General features: G+C 41.0%; 1 protein-coding gene across 4 annotated transcripts; it reads left to right on the top strand.

The window, feature by feature from the left end:
• The first annotated feature begins 971 nt into the window (after positions 1-971).
• Positions 972-20276, top strand: LOC102232126 (msx2-interacting protein-like). 4 transcript variants are annotated; one of them, XM_023324985.1, is made up of 15 exons: positions 972-1261; positions 2335-2649; positions 5674-6147; positions 6241-6386; positions 7155-7355; positions 8419-8570; positions 8655-8780; positions 8881-8994; positions 9077-9190; positions 9282-9382; positions 9525-16554; positions 17292-17360; positions 17457-17651; positions 18188-18346; positions 19233-20276. In XM_023324985.1, exons 1-15 carry the CDS (start codon positions 1179-1181, stop codon positions 19362-19364), a joined length of 9411 nt encoding a protein of 3136 aa, XP_023180753.1. In that variant the 5' UTR covers positions 972-1178; the 3' UTR covers positions 19365-20276. The 4 variants fall into 4 exon arrangements, with proteins under 4 accessions (XP_023180753.1, XP_023180752.1, XP_023180755.1 ...); XM_023324984.1 differs by having other exon boundaries at positions 5671-6147; XM_023324987.1 differs by lacking the exons at positions 972-1261; positions 2335-2649 and adding an exon at positions 2654-4235.
• The last annotated feature ends 837 nt before the right edge of the window (positions 20277-21113 follow it).

The raw sequence follows: 21113 nt of genomic DNA, 5'->3' as shown, positions 1-21113 counted from the left end.
GTCTAATTATATTGTTAAATATTTAATTAGATGTTATGATAAGTGTCTTTAAAAGCCTTTACAAAACATGTTGTACTTTTACTTGGGTAAAAATATTTGAGGACAATTTTTGGGGAACTCTGGCCACTTCTGATTAATAATAATCAAAACTGGGTAGTAACTAGTTGCATTTACTCAGTTACATTAACTTGAGTAACTTACTGGAAAAATTTAGAAGTATATTTACAACACTGTACTTTTGACTTTTACTTGAGTAATTTTATTATATTGAATAAAATATCTGGATACTCTAGTCACTTCACTGAATGAAGAATAAGCTTGCTTTAACCAAAAATTCACCAGACATAGACATACACCTACAGTTTTAGTTAAGGTACCATAAGTTTTTAATCTTTGAATAAATTTATTTGGAAATTTTTTTCTTTTGCCTAAGTTTGTTGTTTTGTAATTATATTATTCATATAAATTATTGTCGTTTTGGTCTTTAAAATACTAGAATTTTCACATAACTTACATTTTTGGTTGATGTAATTTTTAAACATTAAATGACTGATATTTCGATCAGTTACTGGGTACTTTAGTAGCCTTTTTTACAAAATATTCTTTTAGTTTTATTTGAGTAATTTATTGGACGGACACATTTTACTTTTACTTGAGTAGAAGTGCTAATTCTACTCTACCCACCTCTAATAACAATGATTAAATCATGCAGAAATTAAGTATATGTCTAAATAAAAATATATATACATGTTAATTGTTTATGTTGTGTATATATTTTCTTATTTTCTTCTACGTGTCGGTAATGTAGCTTTCTTTAAACAGACATTTGTCTGGACTCGAGCACGAAAATCTTGTGTTGATTTGTTTTCGTCATGAAACCGCGTGCTCGCTGCTCACGCATGCGCCTGGGTCACTCACGCACGCGCAGCTCTCGCTCGCAACCACCAATCGGGAGCGAGGCCGGCGCGCGAGCACGCGCTCTGATCGTGGACGCAGCAGCAGAAGCAGCAGGCAGCAGCAGCAGCAGCTAAAGCTACACGGGGAAGCAGGCGGTCGGTCGGGCCCACATCGTTCACGGAATCAACCGTCGGTCATTTTGTTCAGGCGGACCTCCGACCGGCAGGGGATTAAAAACGTGCGAGATCATATGTGTTTGAAGGGGGAAAGAAGATCGCAAGATGGTTCGGGAAACCAGACACCTCTGGGTGGGAAATTTACCCGAACATGTTCGCGAGGAGAAAATCATGGAGCATTTTAAAAGGTACGTTACGCAAGCGGGGCACCGTGTTTGCGGAGCTGCGCGCGCTGGCTGCAGCACTAACCTTTTCTCGATGCGAGGCTACGCTGCTAGCAATGCTAGCACCGCTAACGTTAGCATTATTAACTAATACTCCTCGAGAGGTTTTCTGGGTGGTGCGTGTGCTTTATTACATCGCATTTGCATTTGTTTAAGAATATTTAACGAAAGCGACTCGCCCAGGCGTACATGTTGATATTTTAGAGTCTTCCGCTAACTTTTGCTAACGCAAGAAGGCAGTTAGCTGCTAGCCAGCGAGCTACCACCCAGCCAACCATTTTGTGGGAAGTCGACAGGTTTTCGTGATCTGTGCAAGCCAAAAGACAGCCAGGGTCCACCGTTAGGATGTGGAGGACTTTTGTTATTTTGATCACTCAAATGCGACTTTTCCGTTCGATGCCAGTCTAATATCGCAGAGAAGTATTTTTAAAAACCCAACTCTAAATCATTTTAATGAGCTTTCAGGACTCTGGACCAAATGTTAGCAAGTTGTTGAGCTGCACAGCGTTCAAGTCGGTTGCTGTCACTGAAACTACTTTAAATTGTGGTGCTGTAGGATTAACTCCACAGACCGAGAATCATTGTGTTTTCCTCACTTGTCATTACTAAGGTTGATAGACGTCAGTATTTACAGCTTTACAGATCTTTTATCGTTTTTGTTTGCATCGTAATTTAGAGGCCATTCTCATCAACAAACTAATCTAACGTTAACAAGCGCATCGATTTGTTATATCATTAGAGTCAACTTGATTACTATTGTGCTTTTGTTTTGTTTAGTTCAGTGCGTTTGAACAGTATTTACAACACAAAGTGCCATCGTCCTGGCTGCTACGTAGGTTGTTTGTAATCTAAAACTTATTAAAGACAAAAAGAAAATGCAGTTAATTCTTTTTCAGATGATCTCTCTGTGGTGGACACTATCCTGTTGCCTTCTCTGCTCTTGAATATCAAGTTTGTTCCATACAGAAAGACAGTAGGCTATTTTTGGATACTCTGAATGTAACTCCTTCTTTGTTGTGTCTGTAATTTCCTGTCAGGTATGGCCGCGTGGAGAGCGTCAAGGTTCTGCGAAAGCGAGGGTCAGAGGGCGGTGTTGCAGCCTTTGTGGATTTTGTGGATATCAAAAGTGCACAGAAGGCTCACAATGCTGTCAATAAGATGGGAGACAGAGACCTTCGGACTGACTACAATGAGCCGGGGTCAGTCCCCAGTGCTGTGCGGGGCCTCGAAGACAGCTCCCCCTCCGGCAGTCGAGACGTTGCAGGATTCCCTAGGGGAACAGTTGGCCCAGTGTTTGGCCCACCTGTGTCCCTACACACCCGAGAGGGACGTTTTGAACGGAGAATAGATGGGTAAGTGGACACAGTGTCCCTCAAAAAAAATCCAGAGTGCTCTAGGTTTCATTTAAGTGTAAAACCTGTACACATAGTGGGGTTATTCATCAGGGAACGGTACCTCCAGGGGTCACACAAAGGTAATCTAGGGATCACTCCACTCTTCATCACACCTGACTCGCCTTTCCCATGGGATTTAAGTAAATTAATTTCACTATCATTTGCAAAGGTAACTATATTTCAAGGTTTTTTACATCTGGTTTGGATTTTACATCCAAGAGGAATATCCTGGTGAGCTGTGGATTTATTATGTGGGATACTACCTTGGGGAGATTTTGGATATGTTTTTTAATCAACATGGAATGTAACCCTGATTTATACATGGATTTGCCTGAAGCTGGAGATAAATTCCAAAAATGAAGGATTTACTTTTTGCCTGAAGGATTTATTGAGGTATATCAATGTCCCGCCACTGGCCTATCATTTTTGACCCAAGACTTGATTATTGGACTACTTCCGTTGCCAATATGTGGATATACCCTGTTCTGGATTTTAAGTTTTAAGCAACTGGATGGAAGAACTTAGAGAATACACATCACAAGAAAGACTGAACAAATGCATATATCCCAAGTTTTCCAAGTTACTTTAGAGTAAAGTGTAACTATTTTACTGATGCCATGCCCCGAATGTGGAAGTTATATTCAGAAGGCAGAGAGAGAACGCTCCCGGATCCAAATGGCCATCTTCCAAAGTTTTTGGCGTAATTATTCATCTGAGGAAGCACGAAGAAGGTTGGAACGTCATGGATGCAGTTCATCATGGACAGAGTGATGTGGATCATACGGTGGCTAGGTTTATTGTTGCCATTTATCTGGAATACTAAGGTGTGGATGTACTGTACCTGTGCGTGCGACCTCCAAGAGCCCAGGATGACTGTAAACAAAAAAAATGCCATACATTTCTACCAACACGCCTAATGGGATCTTTGGACTTTGGAATTATGTGATACCAAGACTCGAAAAGGATTTATTACTCTGTGATGTGTCTTATTCTTCCAGAAGCTAAGGAGCAGGATGTAATCCACTGGGTTTTTTTTTTTTTTTTTACTGGTATGTTTAGTGTATTTTTCTTCGATGGAATCGCTCAACCTTGGGACATACTCCTTCCTTATTCTACCATTGCCATCAAGATTGATGATCCATTTGGATATATTTGCTATACTGCCTTCAAACATATTATTAGCTAGTTGACCTGGATATGCAGATTAAGTTCATAATCATATTTTTTTGACATGTTATCAAGTTATTTTTTTCCCCACTCCATTTATTCAGATTTGTCAAGGAGCATATTTCTAAAATTGTTTGCTTTTCCTTTTTTGTCCTCATCCAATGGAGAGAATTAAGTAACTAAATACCAAACTGTGGAATATACAGGAATCCTCACCTGGTCCTTGAAGATAACTCAAAGTACAATTCAGGAGAAACATTTTTCCCCTAATTGGATCAATTGATGTTTTTGTTTTTCTCCAATTTTTCATTGGGGCATTCACATTCTGACCACCTAGATTTTATTTGGATTAATTTTGGTAACTTCTTTCCCAAAAGGTTGGTATTTCTCTGGCCATATTTTTATCTTTCTGCTTCCCTAGTGCTTTGTGAAAGTTTAGTTTACTGCTGCTTTTAGAGGAAGTTGCATAATTTAATGCAAGAGGTGAATAATTTTTTTCAGCCCATGAATATGTTTCCTTTCACTGAGTTACAAAAGTAGTACAATGTATAATTTACATTTTAAACAGCATGCATAACATGTATAAATCTTTATAGGATTTTAAACTTGAAAATCAAACAAAGTGTTATTTTGTTTCTTTTATGTGAAACATTTTTATCAGCCTCTGAAATCTGAACATAGAAATACAGATGAAAGAAGTTGAAGCAGATTGAATGTGACTAATGTTCTCTTTCAAGACAACCTTGCCCCCTCCCTGGAGTAATTTGTCGCTGTTACACCATTGAAAAAAACCCATATCCTAACACCTGTTGTTGCTTAAACAACAAATAAATTTGGCAAGAAAAACAACGCCTTGCAAAAGTATTCATTCCCTTTGGTCTTTTTCGCATAACTCATGTTACAAACACAAACTTCAACATAGTGTTTTTTCCCCCTGGGTATTTATCTTGATATAGACTTTGGTTTACAACAAGGTTTATCAAAAATGTTTTTGCAAATCAAAATCTGAAAAGTGTGGAGTGCATTTCTTTTCAGTCCCGCCAATTTTCATAATTTTTCAAAAGCTTTAAGTCTGGCCTTTTGCATGTTATCTTCTCATATTTCTGATCAAACTTCGCCAGCTTCCCTGTCTATCCACAACATAATGCTGCCAACACCATGTTTCACTGAGTGCATGGTAAGTTAAGGGGGGATGTTCATTTCTAGTTTTCAACCAAAAGCAGCTTTCGGCCAATTTTTGTCGTCTCTGACAAGAGCACCTTCTTCCACATGTTTACTGTCTCCTAAAATACTTTAATAACCACACCTTATTTTTAATAAGGTGTGGTTATATACACAGCTGGACTCAGTTTACTAATTTAAGTAACTACTTAAAATATTTGGCTGCAATTTGTTTTAATAAGGGATTTGAAAACAAGTTCAAGTCACACTTAGGTTTGTAATTTTTCTTCCAATATTTTGTTAGTCTACCACATACAACTGCACAAAACTGCACTAAAAAGGGTTGTTTTAACATGACAAATGTGCAGAAGTTCAGCTGATATGAATACTATTACAAGGCGTTGTAGCTTTTATGTATTTTTTCAGCCCAGATTTTCAGATTGCTGCCCTGTATGCCAAGCTGGTTCTGAAAACATAATGAGTAGTGAGCCTTTTCTTTCTTTGTGTAGTTGTGGCATACTTGGTTGTTTTCTAACAAGTTGCTTTGTTGCATCTGTGCTGTATAAGTAATTAATAGACTATTTTTAATTCAAGAGTTTACTAATTCTTCTTTTCTTTTGTAAATCTCTCTACCTTGTTCTTAATTCACAGTAGCTCAGAAAGCCGTGAACGTGCTTATGATCACAGCCCATATGGCCACCATGAGCGCAGTGGGACTTTTGACAGACAACGTCACTACAACGCTGATTATTACCGCGATCGCCCAGTGTTTGCACCCGCCGGCCCCGGCAGCAGTGCCATCGGAGGGAGTTTTGAGGCAGCAGACCCACATTTTGACTCTAGAATACGAGACCCATTTACCCTTACCAATTCAACACGGCGAGACCTCTACAGAGATGATAGGGGGAGACGTGTTGATCGATCTTATCACCACCGTCGAAGCAGATCATCTCATTCCTCCCAGTCGAGGCATCCGTCTCCTCAGCGGACCGCAGGGCAAACCTCAAAAACCCCTCATTCTCCTAAAAGAACCCCTTTGTCCCCCGGAAGAGGCCCAAGGTCGAGATCTCAAAGCAGATCTTCAAGCTCCGACTCTGTCAGCAGCACCAGCAGCACAGGCAGTGGCAGGTATGCATCTTAAAATCTGAACGTTTTACCTATTAATTGACTTTATTTGTTTGTCCAACTGATTTTTGTGTCTTTTCTGTCTCTGTTTGGCAGCGACTCAAACAGCAGCTCCAGCGATGGTTCCCGGGCCCGCTCCGTTCAGTCATCGGCTGCTCCCCAGACATGTTTAGTGATGGACTCTGAAGAGCCTCGAAGAAGCTTTGGGATTAAAGTGCAAAACTTACCAGTGCGCTCCACAGGTTAGTTTTGTTAGAAATCTTCTCAAATGTTCAGCTGGATTCCAGTTTGTTTGGGGGAAAATCTAGTTTTCTAATTGATTAAAATACCAGTGGCTTGTATTATTAGCGCATTGTCGGATTCATGCACAATACACTTGGATTGTGCTATTATCATTTTAAAATGTGTTTCCACTGCAGGGACCTTCTCCTTTTCCAGGATCTTTTTGTCTGTGGCCATTCTTTTACCCTTGTTGTTTTCACTGCTGGAAGTTGGTCCAAAACAAATAATCAGGGTAGAAGTCTGTCCCAGATAGGAGAGCAATACTTTTTGGAAAGACTAAAGTGTTAAGGAGTTCATTTTGGTTGGGTGCTCCATGTTTCCATGTTCTTTCTCAGTTTTAACTCCCCTACAGTTATATTTTCTGTTAATGTTGAATAGTATAACTGCAGTAATCTGTATTTTCATTTCAAAACACAACATTTAAGGTCCAGCCACTAAATGACAACACTCAATACAGACTAAGAATGTTTGTCTGAGCCGGTCAAAATACCAGAGCTTTGTTAACATACCTGGAAAGAGAAGAGCAGCCTCTTAAACACTTTTTTCCATCCATTTTTTATTAGATTAGAGAAAACTGCCACTAAATATGGTGACTGTTCCAGTTTGACTTAAACACAGGCTAAAATGACCTATAAAAAAATTAATTTGTAATTTAGCACCACATTCGAAAAATCTGTGTTTTCATTTCTGTTGCAGATTTGACTGACAGTTTGCCTTTCCTTCTGCAGATACAAGTTTAAAAGATGGACTCTTCCATGAATTCAAGAAATATGGGAAAGTGAATTCAGTGCAGATTCATGGCGCATCAGAGGACCGCTATGGATTAGTGTTCTTCAGACAGCAAGAGGACCAAGAGAAAGCCCTCAGCGTCTCCAAGGGAAAGCTGTTCTTTGGCATGCTTATTGAGGTTACAGCCTGGAATGGTCCAGGTAAGTGGTGACAGATGACAAATCATTCGGACCAGGCTAAGAAAAATGTAGTTATGAGAATAAATAGTCATAATACAAGAAAAAATCATATTACAAGGTTTGTCATTTGACAGTAAGTCAATAAAGTTGTAATAATAGGATAATGACCTCATATTAGGAGAATGAAATTGTAGTACGAGAAGAAAAAGTTGTAATAGAAGAATAGTCATTTTGACAATAGTAAATTGAAATGAGAATAGTAATAATAATACGGAAAAAAAGACTTAATAATACAAGAATAAACTCAATGTTACGAGAATAACATTGTAATATTGAAAAAATGTGTAATTTGAGAATAGTCGTCTTTCAAGAAAAATTCAATATTACAAGAACAGTCACACAACAGTGAGTTGAAATAATACAAAAGAACATATTACCAGAAGAAAATCGTAATATTACGAGAATAGTCGAAAAAATACAATAATAAAAATTATTACGAGAATAAAGTTTTAAAACTACGAGAATAAAAGTGTATGAAAAAATTGAATATTATCAGAAAAAAGTTAGTGATAGAAGAAAAAATAAAAGTTGAAATAATACAAGAATAAACTTGTAATATTACCAGAATAAAGTCATAATATTAATAGAATAAATAATAATTTTGTAACCCTTGTCAGGTTATACTATGGTATCTGTTTTACCAATAAGGACATACTTAATCTTTATCACATCAGCATCAAATTATTATCAGTTGCAGGATTTTTCAATTTTTGTATAAACTAATGTCTATTTTGAAAGAATCAAGCTGGACATGTCAGACCTTGACAACTCTGTCGAAGCTTTGATCTCATTAACTTTTTAGCTTTTTTCCTGGTAATTTTACGACTTTTTCCTGGTAATATCGTCTCTATTCTGCTTATGACTTCATTCTCGCAATTTCAAAACAAAAATCTTAGTCTGGCTCTAATACTTTGCTGTGAGATGGAGATTATTTAACATGACTGAACTTCCAAAACTTGAGTGGATGCAAAGATAGTTGGATTAAATGTAGCTGGTATGACTGAAACCTGTTTCTTCCCGTCAGAAACGGAGAATGAAAATGACTACAGACCGTTAGATGGACGCCTAGACGAGTTCCACCCCAAGGCTACAAGGACGCTGTTTATAGGCAACCTTGAAAAGACCACCAGTTATCAGCAACTCCTGGACATTTTTCAGCGCTTTGGAGAAATTGTTGTAAGTTCCCACACAGATTCATGCTGTGAAACTAACATTTCCCACTTTACATTGTAATTGTAATTCTTGTCTCTTCCTCTCAAGGACATCGACATCAAGAAAGTAAATGGGATTCCTCAGTATGCTTTTGTCCAGTACTCTGATATTGGCAGCGTTTGCAAGGCCATAAAGAAAATGGATGCAGAATATTTGGGGAACAATAGGCTTAAGGTAGTAATTTTATCCCCTATAAAGAAAGAACCATTTCTTTTCTGTGTTGAATTATTTACAGTTTATGTCTATAAAATTGTTGCTCTACATTTCTTTGCAGCTTGGTTTTGGGAAGAGTATACCTACTACATGTGTTTGGCTTGATGGGTTGACCCCCAACATCACAGAGCAATACCTCACACGGCATTTCATGCGTTACGGGCACGTAGTTAAAGTAAGCCTCTTTTTTTTAACTTCCCTATGAATTTCTGGACTTTGAGTTCTTCTGGTTGTAACTGTGCTTGTAAATTTCATAGGTCGTATTTGACAGAATAAAGGAGATGGCACTCATCTTGTACAACAACACGGATTTTGCTCAGGCAGCTGTGCGGGAGACCAAAGGCTGGAAGATCGGTGGTAATAAAATTAAGGTAAAAAAAGATACATAAATGTCTTTATTTTTAAAAAATTTCCTTCTGTCACTTATTTCTGTATTTAATTGGCATATTTGTTCATCTATAGGTGGATTTTGCAAGTCAGGAGAGCCAGAATGCATTTTACCGCTCAATGCAAGCCTCTGGACAAGACATTAGAGACTTTTATGAAGTTCCACCAGAACGACGGTAAGTTAATTTCCTTTCTCATTTAATTACTCCATTGGCATTTTAAGGAATTTAAATGAACCTTTTATAAATATGTAGAAAAACAAACGTGTGTAATTTTAACATTTCTAAAGTGATTACCAATTTCTTCTATTCATTTCAGAGAGGATCGCAGACCTCCTTATCATGAGTTTACAGCAGAGAGAGCTTACTATGAGAATATAAGAACCACTGGCCTTTATCCAGAGGAAGCTCGCAGAGAGTACGCCGCACGTAGCAGAGAGCGTTTTTCTGAACTGGAGCATTATCAGGGAGAACACTTTGACCCACGTTATCATGAGGATCCAAGAGACTACAGGGATTACCGAGACCCCTTTGAGCAGGACATCAGAAAATATACCTACATTCAAAGAGAGCGAGAAAGAGAGCGGGAGCGTTTCGAGGCTGATCGCAGCAGGTGGAGCCCATCGCAAAGAAGAGCTGTCACTCCCACAATTTCCCCTTCTCCATCCGAACGTGCTGCCAGAGACTCAGAACGGCGTGTTTACAGCCAGTCTTCAGAGAGGAGCGGCAGCGTGAGCTCCATGTCACCTCCACATTTGGACAAATCTGAAAAGACCTTGCTAGATCACGCAGCAAAGAGTGAGAAGAGCGCTCAGCCCGATCGCATGGCAGGGGCAGAGAAAATCAAACGTCCAAAAAGAAAAGATAAAACTGACAAAGAAAAGACTGAAAAGAATAAATCAAGGAAAGGAAAGGGTCAGTCCCCGGCTAGCCAGATACCAGAAACAGAGCCGGATGCTGCTTTTGATGGAGGAAGAGGAAGGGGATCAGACCAAGATGTTCATGAGAAACCGAAATCTAAGGTGGATGGAGACGCTCTGTCTGGAAACCAGTTAACAGCTTCTCAAGACTCTGTAAAAACTGAAACGACTAAAGGGGATATTGCAGAGCTAGACGGAAAACCCAAACTTAAAAAACAACCGAAGTCTGATATTGGAAATGATGGAAAGGATTCAGCAGTGGATTCAGATCGCCTCGCTGCAAGAAAAAGGCGCTTTGGGGATTTAGGTGGCAAGACTGTTCGTCAGAAAAGAAGCAGGCATGAGGAGGAGGATGGCAGTCAGTCATCAGACTTTGGCTCCAGTACCACATATGTGAAAGAACCAGACGCAGACAAACACAAAGATCCTCAGCGACGAGATGCACGACTCAAAACAGAAAAAAGTGTCACTCAAAAGGATGGACTAGAGGATCTCAGAGGACAAAGAGAAAAATCCGAAGGTTCTGCAGATCTGCCAGAGTCAAAACGACAACAAGGAAGCACTTCCTCCAGAAGGGTCTCACTAGAGGGGAATTCAGATCAAAGCATTTTAAGAGAGCAAGAACAAACTGCTGCATTCAAGCCTAGTCAGAATGCTGAAACTAATAAAAACGCCAAGACTAAAGAAGACCATGTTGACATTGATCTTTCTCAGAGTTACCGCAAGCAGATGGAGCAAAACAGACGTTTACACATGCAGCAGCAGCAACAGCGCGAGTCTGACAAACTGAAAAAAGCAGAAAGTCTGCTAAAAAACGAAACTGAAGACCTGGAACATCGTAGCCTTGTGCATGAAGTTGGTAAACCACCTGAGGATGTCACAGATAATTTTCCATCTCACAAGCTGTCTGACCAGTTTGAAGCCGAGCCCGGGATAAAGAGAGAGCGTTTCTATAGGAGACAAAAAAGTGAAGACCCTGACTGGAGTAGTACCCCTTCTCCAGGACACCAAGTTTTCTCTCAGCATGCTGATGAGGACTTCATGGATGCCTCTCTGAAGGAGTTAAGTCGAAACAATCAGAAGATTCACCCAGAACTTGAACTTTTGGTCAAAAGGACCCACAACACACAGGTGAACAAGACAAACACCCCCATTAATATTGGGGAAGAAGATCAACAAAAGAGGTGGGAGAGCAGAGTTAAGCAGGACCTGCTACCCAACCTGAACTTTTCTAGAGGCTTGGGCAAAAACCTTCACAACCGCAAGCCCTCAGAATACGGCCTCTGGCATGATTTGGAGCCTGGGGAAGTGAGATCAGACTCTGAAGAGGATAGAGAGAACAAACCCCTCTCTCCTGCTCCCTCCACCTCTATGCCTTTTTCTGAGAGGCCGAGACCTGATCGGTTTTCAGACCCAAAGCTGGCTCACCTTGAAAGAAACAAATTCTATTCGTTCGCACTTGACCAGACTATCACCCCCGATACTAAAGCTCTACTGGAACGAGCAAAGTCTTTGTCCTCTTCTCGTGAGGATAACTGGTCATTTTTAGATTACGATTCCCACTTTGTGAATTTCCGAAGCCAGAAAGACACAGAGAAAGTAGAATCAGCACCAAGACCTACTCCTTCCTGGTACATGAAAAAGAAAAAGATACGAAGTGGATCCGAGGACAAACTCGATGACAGGAAAGAAGAGCCCAAGCCGGAGGAACAGGAACGCAGAGAGCTTTTCGCTTCACGTTTCCTTCATAGCGCTGTGTTTGAGCTGGACTCTAGACGACTTCAACACCTTGAGCGCAAATACGAAGAGTTGGAGCACATGCTGAACCAACAAGCTAGTCAGCAAGGAGCAGAGGGAGAACTTGAGACCGGCCCAGTTGTCCTCTTTCACAGCCGTTTTCTGGAGCTCACACAACTACAACAACAAAAAAACAAGAGTCAGCAGCTGCAGGAGGATAAAGGAAACACAGTTTGTACAAGTGAAAATAAAGAGGAAAAACCATCTGAGCAGGAACAACAAGATTTACGGTCTAATGACATGCCAGAATCTAGTGTGGCAGCTGAAATCAAACCCATCAGTCCTGTTGAACAAGTTGCTCCTGAACCAAAACTGACTCCCAATCTTGTTATTCAGTCTGCAAGCAAAGACACACCTTCTTCACACCAGAAATGTGTGCTACCAACTCCACCCGCTGATGTGTGCCCACCTATGTCTTTTACAAAAGAGGAGACAAAGGAAGAAGTAAAAGAAAGTGAAGATGTTGTACCAATGCACTGTTCACCAACTGAGACCTTAAAATCTGAACCTGCACCTGAAACTGTTCCTGAAACTAACATTTCTGAGGAGAACCTGGAATTTCTTGAAGAGGATGCAAAGCCTTTAATTGACGAACAAATAAATGACCCTCGTTCTCATGAAGAGTTGGTTAGCAGATCAGAGCCAGAGCCAAGTCCTGAGATGTCACAACCAGAAGTGCCTTCAGCTAGTAGTCCAGTACAACTCAGTGTTGCTGAAGAAGCAGATTTAATCAAAGAAGATCCTCTTTCCACATGTCAAAAAACAGTAGAGTCAGAAGGAGAGAAGAAACTTGAAGAAGTGAGTAAAGAAGAGATTTCTGTTGATAGTGATGCAATTGAAGAGCCAGTCTCCTTTCAAAAAGAAAATAAAACAAAAGAAATTAAAACTAAAAAAGGCAGGCAATCTCCTGCTCAAGTTCCTTTAACATCTGTCTCTGAGAAACAAGCTACACGCAAGAGTGAGCGCATCGACAAAGATAAGCTGAAGCGTGGCTCATCCCCAAGAGCTGAAACAAAGTCTTCAGCCAAGTCTCCAACTCCCGGATCAGATCATGATCATTCGGAGCAGAGCATCCCGATAAGTAGAGCAAGAACTCGAAGAAATGTAAAATCTGTTTATGCAACCCCAGTGGAAGACGATGCACCAACTCGTGGCAAGGAAACTGAGTCACCTCGCTCTGCACGAAAGCGGGGTACAGAGAAAGAAGCTCTGCAGCACAGCACCGAGTCGGAACCACCGACTCCAGCGCCAGCAAAACAACGTGGGCGTCCTCCCAAAAACCGCAAACCGATTGAAGAGGTTTCAGCTGCAAAAACAGAGAAAATAAAAATGGATAAGGATGCAGATTCAAATGAGTCGGAGAACGGTGAACGGGTTTCAAGAGTTGCTAAGGGGAAAATGTCCCCTTATCTCACAAAGGGTTCCTCAAATCCAATACCCTCAGTCCCAGGCTCTAAGAAAGGGGACAAAACTGAAACAGCTGATGAGAATCAAGTAATACATTTCACAGAAGCAGAAGATTTGTCTTCACAACATTCGTCATCTTCAGGCAAAGACTCTTCAGTAAAATCAGATGTAAAGAAAGGCTCAGAACTGGATAAAGACGTTCATGAAAAATTATGTGAGGAGAAATCGAATGGAAAAGAAACAGATTCACTGCTGGGTGAGGAGAAACCTGCCCCAGAGAAAGAGAAGATCATAAAAGGAAAAGTCAAGGCTGCAAAGCCTCATGTTTTTAGGGACCTCCAAGTCATACTGGATGTCAAAGAGGTCAAAGATCACGTTTCCAGGTGCACTACTGCCAACAAAGAGTGCCCTAATGAAGAAAAAGAGAAGAAGGATGTAGACTCCTCAAAGAGCTCTTCCCTACAGGAGCGTGAATTGGAGCAGGCAGTTGAGAACATCGCCAAACTTACTGAACCGGCTTTGCCAGCAGAACTACCAACTCCTGTCCCTCCTGCAGAGGTAAAAAGTGATCCTGAGGAGGAAAAGCCTTGTAATCCTGCCAGTGAGACAGAGCTGATGGCTGCCATTGACTCAATAACAGGCGAAGATGTAAGTGTACCTCTCACCCCAGCTGCTCCAGTTAGCACAGAAGTTTGTTCAGAACCTGAGGTCCAGGAGTTTGTCCCACCGGTCAAGGTTGAAGAACCTGAAACCGCACTGCAAGAGGAAGCCGTCTTCTCAAATACTCCCAAAAAGAGTTACAAGGGAAGGCCCAAAACACCTAAACGCCCTAAAGCCCCAAAGCATGCACGAAAAGATGTGAAAGAAGAATTAAGTGAGGAGTTGACGGTGCCTTTAGCTGAGAGTACAGCTTCTGATGTAAAGATTGTGGCTGAGAAGCCTCCATCTGCTGCAGCTGCTGCAGTTATCACTCCTACGACCTGGAAATCGGAAGCTGAACTTCCAGCTGTGAAGGCAGCAGAATCGGAGTTGCCGTCGCCTGTTGAAGAGCAAACACAAGCTGTGAAACCTACACACCCCCAGGCTAAGAGCCCCATATACCCTCAACAGTTACCAGCTGAGTGTGTTTCTCTCTCTCTGGCCTCCAACAGGCCCAACATCAGATCCATTCAAACCAGCCGAGCGCCTGTTTCTCCACCCGACTGGCGACACCAGTCTAAGGATCCATGTGTTACCTCTGCACATATAATGTCAGTAGCAGCCAAGGAAGGCCAGCTGACCACTTCTGACTCCAACAGCAAAGAGCTAGATCAAGGCACAAGTGACTTGAGGCAGATTCTCATGAAACCTAAAACAATTACTCTCCCAGGAGGAGGAAGTTCTGCTCCAACCAATCTGCCCAGTCTCCGAGATCAGAATCCATCTGAAAGCAATCCTGCCATCACAGCTGCTCTTCACAACAGATCCCCGCTCCCTGAGAGTAAAACGCCGACTCATTCAGTTCCACCTATTGTTCGAACACCCTCCACGTTACCTGGAGAAACTAAATCTGTGATCTCCGTAATTGCATCTACGGCAACTTCTGTTATTAGTCGCGTTTGCAACCCCCCTGAGACTGAGGAAAAACCTAATCTAATTATTGGAAATCCCTCCATGGATGTGACTCTGCCCAAAACGGCCTACAGGCCCAGCAAAGACGATGGCGGACCTTACCACGGTGCCACGTTCAGTTCTGGGTCTTGCTCTGGTCTGCGAGTAAACACGTCTGAAGGAGTGGTGGTGCTAAGCCACTCAGGCCAGAAAACAGAAGGACCCCTGAGGATCAGTGCCAAGATTAGTCAAATCCCACAAGCAACAGCCGGTGACATTGAATCTCAGCAATTGGTGCCGATTCCCCAGATTAAACAAGATGTTTACAGCCATTCTCAGTCGGGACATCAGAAGGGGTCTTCACAAACTGATCATGGGCATCCTGGTAAACTCCAATCAGCTCTGTCTTCAATTAAGCAGGAAAGCGGCAGCTGCAGTTTAGAAAAGATGGATTCAGCTTACCAGGCGGGGCCCCAAGGAGTCGTGAAGCGTCTCCCGCAAGGTAACCAGCAGGTAATGGGTTACCACCAAGACTACCTGCAATTAAAACACCAAAAGAAGATGGAGAATGTTGATCCTCATGGTACAGATGGAGCTAAGCCATCTTGGACCTCCACTGTAAGCCCTGCTATAAGCCCACATTTACCATCTCCCCCTGGGAACCATGTGGGCTTCGTCACATCCACTGGTGACAGAGGTCCGTCGCATCTTGGTAGCATCAAACAGGAACCACGGTCCCCGAGAAAGTCAGGACATTCTCATCCTCCTTTCACCAAGGTGTCTTCACCTCTTGGCTCCTCCTCACCCAAGGGGATCCCTGTAATGATATCCTCTGCTCTCAACCCTATGCAGCAGTATATCACTGGTGTCCACCACCCAGAGCAATCTGTCATCATGCCACCTCACAACGTGCCTGGAGGTGTGGGACGAATGTCTCCTCACTGCGTCTCCCAGTCCATTACAGTGGGTCATCTGGTTCAGGGGGAGGTCCGGGTCAACACACCACCTCTGTCTGTGATGAACTACGTCCATAGCGAGAAGCTTGCCTCTCCGTGGTCTGGTTCCCTGCAGCCGCGGTCGTCCTCCCCCCAGGCTGTCAGCAGGGACAAAGTCCTCAAGGTCAACCACGGTTCTTTGCGGGGCCACGAGGGCGAACAGGACGAATCCAGACACTTCCACCAAGCTGGGAGACCATCTGCCACCCTGCCGACAGATACTCGGGGAGCTTTGAGGACTAACATGGAAACGTTTATCGCTAAGAGAGATATGCGAGTGCACCTGCACCAGCAGGGGGAGCGTCTGACACTGGACCCCCATTCTGGACACATTCAGGAAACTCTGCCGCCTTCTTTATCTCCGAGAGCTCACATGTTGCCCAAAGGCGTGTCTGAGAAGGACATAAAGTCGCTGGAAGCAAAGAGGCCGCACTCTCCTGTAATTCAAAAGGATGGAATAATGGCGATCCGGCAGTCTGGCGGTGCTATTGCGTCACCTCAACGGGTTTCCCTGATGCCACCGGGACCCAGCGGGTCATTCTCCGAGTACTCAGGAATGTACCCAAACCGCATGCATTCTCAGATCCCGGATGCCCCTGTTGGGCACAACCAGCCACCGTTGAACGTCACTCCGTCTATGGTAAGTTCACTGCGCTTCAGGGCTGCAGCTAAACATTACTACAGTAGTTAATTATTCTATAATTAAATTTTAATAAATTGGCCCATTTTCCATATTTCTTATTTAACCATTTAAACTTATTTTATACAATATTTAAAATGCATAAGATGCAAAGCATTTCTTTGTTAAATAAGAAAATGAACATTTTATTTCCTAAAATGCAATAACTGCATTCCTTTAGTGAACGCTTGATGACTTGTAGCATAGGATTTATCTGCACCTAAAAAATTCCTTGTAATATTTTGTCTTCTGTAGTTATATTTATCTGTTTATAAATCTATAATGTATCTGAAAAGTTAACGCAGCGCCAATACAGGCTCATCTCATGACTATCTTTGATTAATAATTCAGTAGCCAAAGGTGCTAAATAGCAGATTATTTTTTTGACAGAGTGAATCTAAAACTATGCCACTTGAGTTTTGGTTAGAACATATTTACAGTCAAAAAAAGGTTGTTTTTCATAAGCTTTAATGCAATGTAGATGTTTCTTTTAATCAAATGCTCTTTTTTTAGAGTGAATACGTCAGTTAAAGATGAATCAAGTACTAAATTAGTTGATGATTATTTCAATAATCGGTTTGTTTCAGCTTTACTGCATTTATGTTTACATTTCAAAATGAACATATAGGTAGCAAAGGGGAAGGAGTAATTTTCCCTCATTTTATGTCTGTTCTAATGATTTTGTTTTTAATCTAAAGGGTGCAGAACTCCAGGCTAAACCAGATGGAAAAATGACCCAGACTGTTAATATGGTGCAGTTGCTTACGGTAAGACAGATGTTTGCATTCGTTGGTGGAGTCGTTGGTCAAAGCTAAAATAGTGTTCGTCTGACACCCTTTCCTATTTCTGTGTAATTGAAACAGAAGTACCCTATAGTGTGGCAGGGCCTTCTAGCACTGAAGAACGACACAGCTGCTGTCCAGCTGCATTTCGTCTGTGGAAACAAAGCTCTGGCTCATCGATCGCTGCCTTTGCAAGAAGGAGGCGCTCTGCTCAGGATTGTTCAGAGGATGAGACTGGAGGCCTCTCAGTTGGAGAGTGTAGCCAGAAGAATGACGGTATGTTGTGTTTCGTCTTACTCCTGCTTAATTTCTTGTATTTTTGATTCCAGTCCAATAAAAAGAGGTATTAAAATCCTTAGAGACTTCTTGTTTCTGCTTTTTTGTCACTTAAGTGTCAGATCATCAAACAAACCTTCTCAGATACTTGGTCAAAATGAGTAAATACAAGATGTAGTTATAAAATACTAATTTTATTTAGCCATACTAACCAAACTTGGACCTAATAACTGGTTGCTTAATCAACTCTCATTTTAATTCAGCTCCAATTAAGGACTTTCAACTCATGCCAAACATCTCAAATAAATTTAAACTTGGGCTTTGAATAGGCATCTTACAGAACATTGATTTAATTTTTTGTTCTCTTGCTGATCGTGGGATCCAAAGTCATAGAATCAGCTTTGTACCCCTGACTGGTAGACTGATCAATTTCACTGACATTGTTTCTTATCTGTTATGTGACAAAAAAGCAAAAACAGAAGTAGTTTGTGGCACAGCAATATATGTTGAGACTAAATGTTGACGTCTCTCTGCAGGGTGACAGTGATTTCTGTCTTCTCCTCGCTTTGCCTTGTGGACGAGATCAAGACGATGTCATAAACCAAACTCAAGCTCTTAAAGCTGCATTCATCAACTACCTGCAGGCAAAACTGGCAGCTGGTATCATCAATATCCCCAATCCAGGTTCCAATCAGGTGAGACATGACACATTTGTGAAGGACTTCAATGCTTATTGTAGTGTAATGTGCAGTGCCTTGGGGTTGCATGGACTGCTTTACAGCCATTTAGTGCTTTACAGCCATTTACGACTTATTTAAAGAGGACCTATTATGTCAAATTTACATTTTGCATGTCTTTATACTTCTATTTGGTCTCGGCTGCTTCTAAAAACAAAGCACATTAAAAAACACACTGTCATTTTTTGGCACCAGATTAATGTTTTTTGGTGTCTGGAAACGAGCCGTTTCAAAAATCGCCCAATTGTTAAGTTGCATTTGACGAGCACTGCACTGTTACCTAGCAACCCAAGTGGAACTCCAGCACCTTTGGTCAGCTGGTATTACCACTGTACAATGGATGCTGGAAAAGACAAGTGTTTTGTTGTTGACTTACCATCCAGAAACCACTTGCTGCATTCTTGTTGGTTGTGCAGGAGGCTCCACTTCTGCTTTTCAAATATATACAGTTGCATGATTGCATATCTGTTTGCAGCCATTTTCATGTACGAGTGTAAACGTTGAGTTGGGGGCGTGTCCAACAGCACCTTATTAGGATTTAAAGTGACAAGACGCCCTAAAACGGCTCGATCTCATCTTAAACTGAGCAGACTGAAATCTGATCATCTAAGATTGATTTTGTTCATGAAGTGGTTCTTTTTCTGAAGCTTGTAAACCTCTACTAACCAATTCAAGGAAGCATAATAGGTCAGCTTTAAAAAAAAAATGACTCGAAAATCATGGGTTTGTAAATATACTTTATAGGGAGAATGTTTGTGATCATCGCTGTTTTTATTTATTGGTGTGGCTCAGCACTGATCTCCTGAATTCACAGGAAACGTCTTGATGTTTCTCTTTCTTCCAGCCCGCCTATGTGCTCCAGATTTTCCCGCCCTGTGAGTTTTCCGAGAGCCACTTGTCTCAGCTGGCCCCCGACCTTTTGAACAGGATCTCCAGCATCTCGCCACACCTCATGATCGTCATCACCTCTGTGTGACCTGTGACCCCTCCGGTCACTGGACGCTCCCGCCCGCGAGCCTCAGAGGTGTTTCTGTTCCTGGATCCAGTGGAAGGGAAATAAAAGAAAAAAAACATTTTTGGATGAAACTTAAACATTTGATTTTTTACATCTGATTTTTTTTCCTCTTTTGTTTGTCACTCCTGTCTGGTATATTTGTCCTTCTCAGAAAAAAAAAAGAAAAAAAGACACACAAAAAAAACTCAGGGATGGATCAAACCAGAATGAGTCTTACTTGACCATTTTTCTGCTGTATTTATATTTATTGAAGTTTTATTCTAGTGTGTTGGAGATGAAGAAGGAAGAAAAAAAAAGAACATTAACATAAAAACTGGTGACTATCTGGGTGGCATCTTTTCATTGGTGTTTATTTTTTTTTGACTCATTTCTTCACAGGAGGATCATTACAGCTGTTGTGCTGCAACGGTTAACGGGACATTTCATCGTGTAATTTTAAAATGAATTATGTACAGACTTCTTCTCTCGGCCTTTTATCGGAGGAAGGATGAACTTGTAAATCTTTGGAGACCCTGATGAGGACCATGTTCATTCAACAGCTACTTCATTTCCATCAACTCTGCTCATTTTTCCTCACTACTGAAGAGGTCACACATCTGGCATGGGCCTCCACGTCGAGCAAGCTTCATTCTGAGGGGTCTTTCCGTACAGAACTTTGTACATATTTTAAATATTTAAACGTCAGTGGAAAAATGGCGACTTAACAGAGACTTTACCTCCAGGACATACGAGAACGCAGAGTGTGGACATTTAGATGGATCTTTACTTTTTTTGATGTAAATACTTGTAACACAAAGAAAGTTGGCAAACTCTGCAGAGTCTGCTGATGGCACTTCATATTTTGTAACTCAAATAAAACAACAGAAAACATGATTTCAGGTGAGGCTTTAGTTCTGTACTTGTCACTTTTCCATCTTTTTATGTGTTTATTTTATATTTTGTTATTGTCTGTGCAAACCAGCAAACAATGCTGCAAAATATGTAAAGGAACAAACTTTTTCAATATTTTTTATTTACTATTCAATAATTATTACATTTATTCAGCGTCAATTCTGCCTCGTAGCTTTGGATTTTAGTTGGCCATGAGATTTGTGGTGGAAATATTTTATCAGACAATATATTATGACTTTACCATGGTAATATAATTTCTTCATCGCAATCCCCTCTTGATTAAATAGAAAAATACAATATTTTATGTTAATCATATCAAAGTTTATTTTATTCCCACAGTTCTTATGTTTTTTTTTGTTTTGTCAGAAACTTTTTCATTTCTTGCTTGCTAAACAATCTTAAGGAGCAAAGCAGCTTCATCAGTTTGACTGGCAGCCAATCAGAAAATGAGAATCAAAAATAACATTTAAATAAATTTTAACTTTATTTTTAAAAATATTTGAAAAAACAGGAAGCAAAAATTATGAGATTATATTTTTTAATTCTTGCTTTTTTTCATCTCATCCAACATCCTGAGGCCCTCACAGAGCCTCCTGGCGGCCCCCAGCGGGCCGCTGCCCCCCATTTTGACAAACACTGGTGTAAAGGGTTTCCTAGTGATAAGTTATTTGTTTGCTTTTGTAATGTTTCAAGGCATGAATTTTCTAAAAGTTTTTAAAGTCATCAAATGTTAAATTGCTCATCACAATTTAACATTTTCACCTTGTTTTGGTTTGATTAAATATAAACATTAAAAAAACGTAGCATACAGTCCCACAT

Source organism: Xiphophorus maculatus, chromosome 20 (genome assembly GCF_002775205.1).
Source record: "Xiphophorus maculatus strain JP 163 A chromosome 20, X_maculatus-5.0-male, whole genome shotgun sequence".
NCBI classification, from domain to species: domain Eukaryota; kingdom Metazoa; phylum Chordata; class Actinopteri; order Cyprinodontiformes; family Poeciliidae; genus Xiphophorus; species Xiphophorus maculatus.
Note: the sequence above shows the minus strand (reverse complement) of the source record. Positions and strands in the feature narration are given on the sequence as shown.